Source organism: Sphaeroforma arctica (assembly GCF_001186125.1).
Source record: "Sphaeroforma arctica JP610 unplaced genomic scaffold supercont1.2986, whole genome shotgun sequence".
Classification (NCBI taxonomy): domain Eukaryota; class Ichthyosporea; order Ichthyophonida; genus Sphaeroforma; species Sphaeroforma arctica.
In genome coordinates, this window is record NW_014037572.1 from 1 (window position 1) to 2,811 (window position 2,811).

The 2,811-nt window shown below is 44.4% G+C and overlaps 1 protein-coding gene across 1 annotated transcript; it reads right to left on the reverse strand.

Moving 5' to 3' along the window:
• Positions 1-428: 428 nt before the first annotated feature.
• On the reverse strand, positions 429-2,066 carry SARC_13182 (hypothetical protein; the record flags this gene model as incomplete). The annotated part of the gene is made up of 3 exons (XM_014292693.1): positions 429-663; positions 1,093-1,225; positions 1,955-2,066. Coding segments are annotated over 3 exons (480 nt in total), but the record flags the coding sequence as incomplete, so codon positions are not given.
• Positions 2,067-2,811: the final 745 nt, after the last annotated feature.

Below are 2,811 nucleotides of genomic sequence, written 5' to 3' on the forward strand. Positions count from 1 at the left end.
GATTGGTTACTGATGGATATAATAGGTCCGATTGATTGGTCACTGATGGATATAATAGGTCCGATTGATTGGTCACTGATGGATATAATAGGTACGATTGACTGGTCACGGATGGATATAATAGGTACGATTGATTGGTCACTGATGGATATAATAGATACGATTGATTGGTCACTGATGGATATAATAGGTACGATTGATTGGTTACTGGATGATATATTAGGTACGATTGATTGGTCACTGATGGATATAATAAGTACGATTGTTTGGTCACTGATGGATATAATAGATACGTTACTATAGGTAACGTGGGGCTGATATTGACGATGCAGGTGATCAACAGAGCTTAGTTGATAACGATTATGAAAGAGGCAGAACTGATAGAGGCAAATGAACATATTAGCACTGGTACATCCGAAGGCACCCACCATGAGACCAAACATCATGTAGTGCAGCTGAGTCGGTCGTTCCATTTCGTGAGGCAATCGTCCATCGGGGGCGAATTGCGTGTGCATACGCGAGCGTGCGACCGCCGAGTGTTTGACAAACATCACTTCATCGTCGAGAAACGCAGCAATAGACGCCAGCTGTACGTCGAAGAACGTGCCGTGGTTGTTTACTGCGGAGTACTCCAGCCTGCCTTGATTGGAGCTCAGGAGGTACCTGCGTATGAGTAGGTAAAAGCGCATTTATGTACTGTACTGGGGAGGTGGAAGTGTGTGCGTGTGGCGTATACTGGGTTTGCCATTCCGCTACGGTATGTATATGTTCCTCTTTCTAACATACACAAGCGGGAATTTATATTAAACACCAAGAATAGCTGAAAAGCAAAATGTATAGATCACGATCTACACATGGACTTTGTTTATTGAAAGTATGAGCGACACACCACTAAATTGATACGACATATTGCATGGGGGGGAATGGAAATGTCCCGGCGTTCCAAGAAGAGGGTGTACCTAATCAAAGACTTCTTCAATAAAACACACGACCACAGCACTGAAAGAATGCGAATCGAAATTAGTGAGACACGGAACATTGAATTAATTGAAACTCTTAAGGCACTGAGCCGTATGCATTGCCAGCACATACTGTGAGAACTTGCGAAGCCATTGCTTGAGAGTGTCGATCTCTTCAGTAGTCAGAATATTGGCTTTGTGAAGAATGCGCACCATATCTAGCAAGTAGAATAGGTCTCTCGTTTCAATCACACCAAAACTGGCCCCTGCAATGTGCGTACAAACATCCACCAATGGTCAGGAGTTGCTCGCTCATGGGCGTGCTGACTAGCTTGTAAGTATGCCCGTATAATTCTCGTTGGAGCTACTAGAGATGGACATAAGTCATGAAAGAACAATAGAGTTCACAGAAAACGTATCACACGACATATCAAGATACTGGAGGTGAACATACGTCATAAGAACAACAAAGTATACAGTTAACATATCACACGACATATCAAGATACTCGTCGGGTCTGATGAACACACAGCTATCGTGTTACCGGAGAATTCTCGCCACGTTGTAACGCTGAGAAATGTATGTGTCATTCCACCTACCATGTGGTGTATAGAATAAATACTGCCTGCCACACACCATACCTGAATGTGTATGTCAATCATGCTAAAATAAAACCCTCAACTGTGACGGAATTTGCAACACAGGCTCCCTTTTTCGATAGAACAACAACCAGATAAAGTGTGTACTGAAGACAATACATGCATGTATGTGAACACACAACACAGTGGCGCATGTGCGTTTCGCAATATGTTACAAAGCAAAGGCATGTCAAGGTGTGCACAAGGTCGCGTGAAAAGAAGTAGCATGGCTAGGACGCTAACATCAGATAGGTAGCTTACTTTACTGCAGGCCGCTAATATCAGGTAGGTAAATGCGTACTATACTATTACACAACCCGCTTACATCAGTATAAGCACATGATCTGTACTACATACCCACATCGCCATTGCTGCCGCGTTGAATCTGTGCATACCGCATATTGGGATTCATGCGCGTCTCGGGATTGATAAACCACACGCGAATGTTCTCGGCCGCTTTCTCACCGTACTGTGAGCAGGACGTTTCGAGATGCCTCTGTGGTAAGTACCTATGTTACGAAGAGAGTGAACACTCTAACCTGCTAGTACTTGCCAGCCAGAACGAACGCGATTGTCAGGCCAGAGCACGAGAGGTACATATTATGATAGCAGGAAGCAATCCATTGGTATATATGTGTGAAGTATAAGCATGTGTGTTTGCTCATGCTTGTGATAGACATATGTGTTTGCTCATGCTTGTGCAACTCTGCCCAAAGCTATACAGAGCGACTCGACAACTACGTACGCCCATGGTGTAATCAGTTTGTGCTGTTGTGTGTGGTCTCTGCTTATCCCCCGGGATAGAAGTCGTTCCAATCCCGATACAAAAACAACAAAGCCGGCATTCACCTGTTCATACGAAATGTTATACTTCGAACTACACCATTGCTAGCGTAGACTACTTAACGTACAGTGTGACACAAATGGTGTAATCTTCGTCGCAGTGGATATATATACACCTACTCTATATCTCTGTCCGTGTGTTGTAAAGCAAACCAAAGTAAGGACCCACAGTCCCACACATACCGTGTTCGAGATAACGCCAATGGTGAAGTATGTTCGAGGGCTGCGCAGATCTGTGACAGACATTCTCTAACACGCTACCATACACATCTCACTGCCACACTCACCTTGACGTCGTCAGTGAAGTAGAAAGCCAGGGTCAGTACAGTGGTGTTACCAAACATGCTTGCGATGCGACTACGATCGTAGCG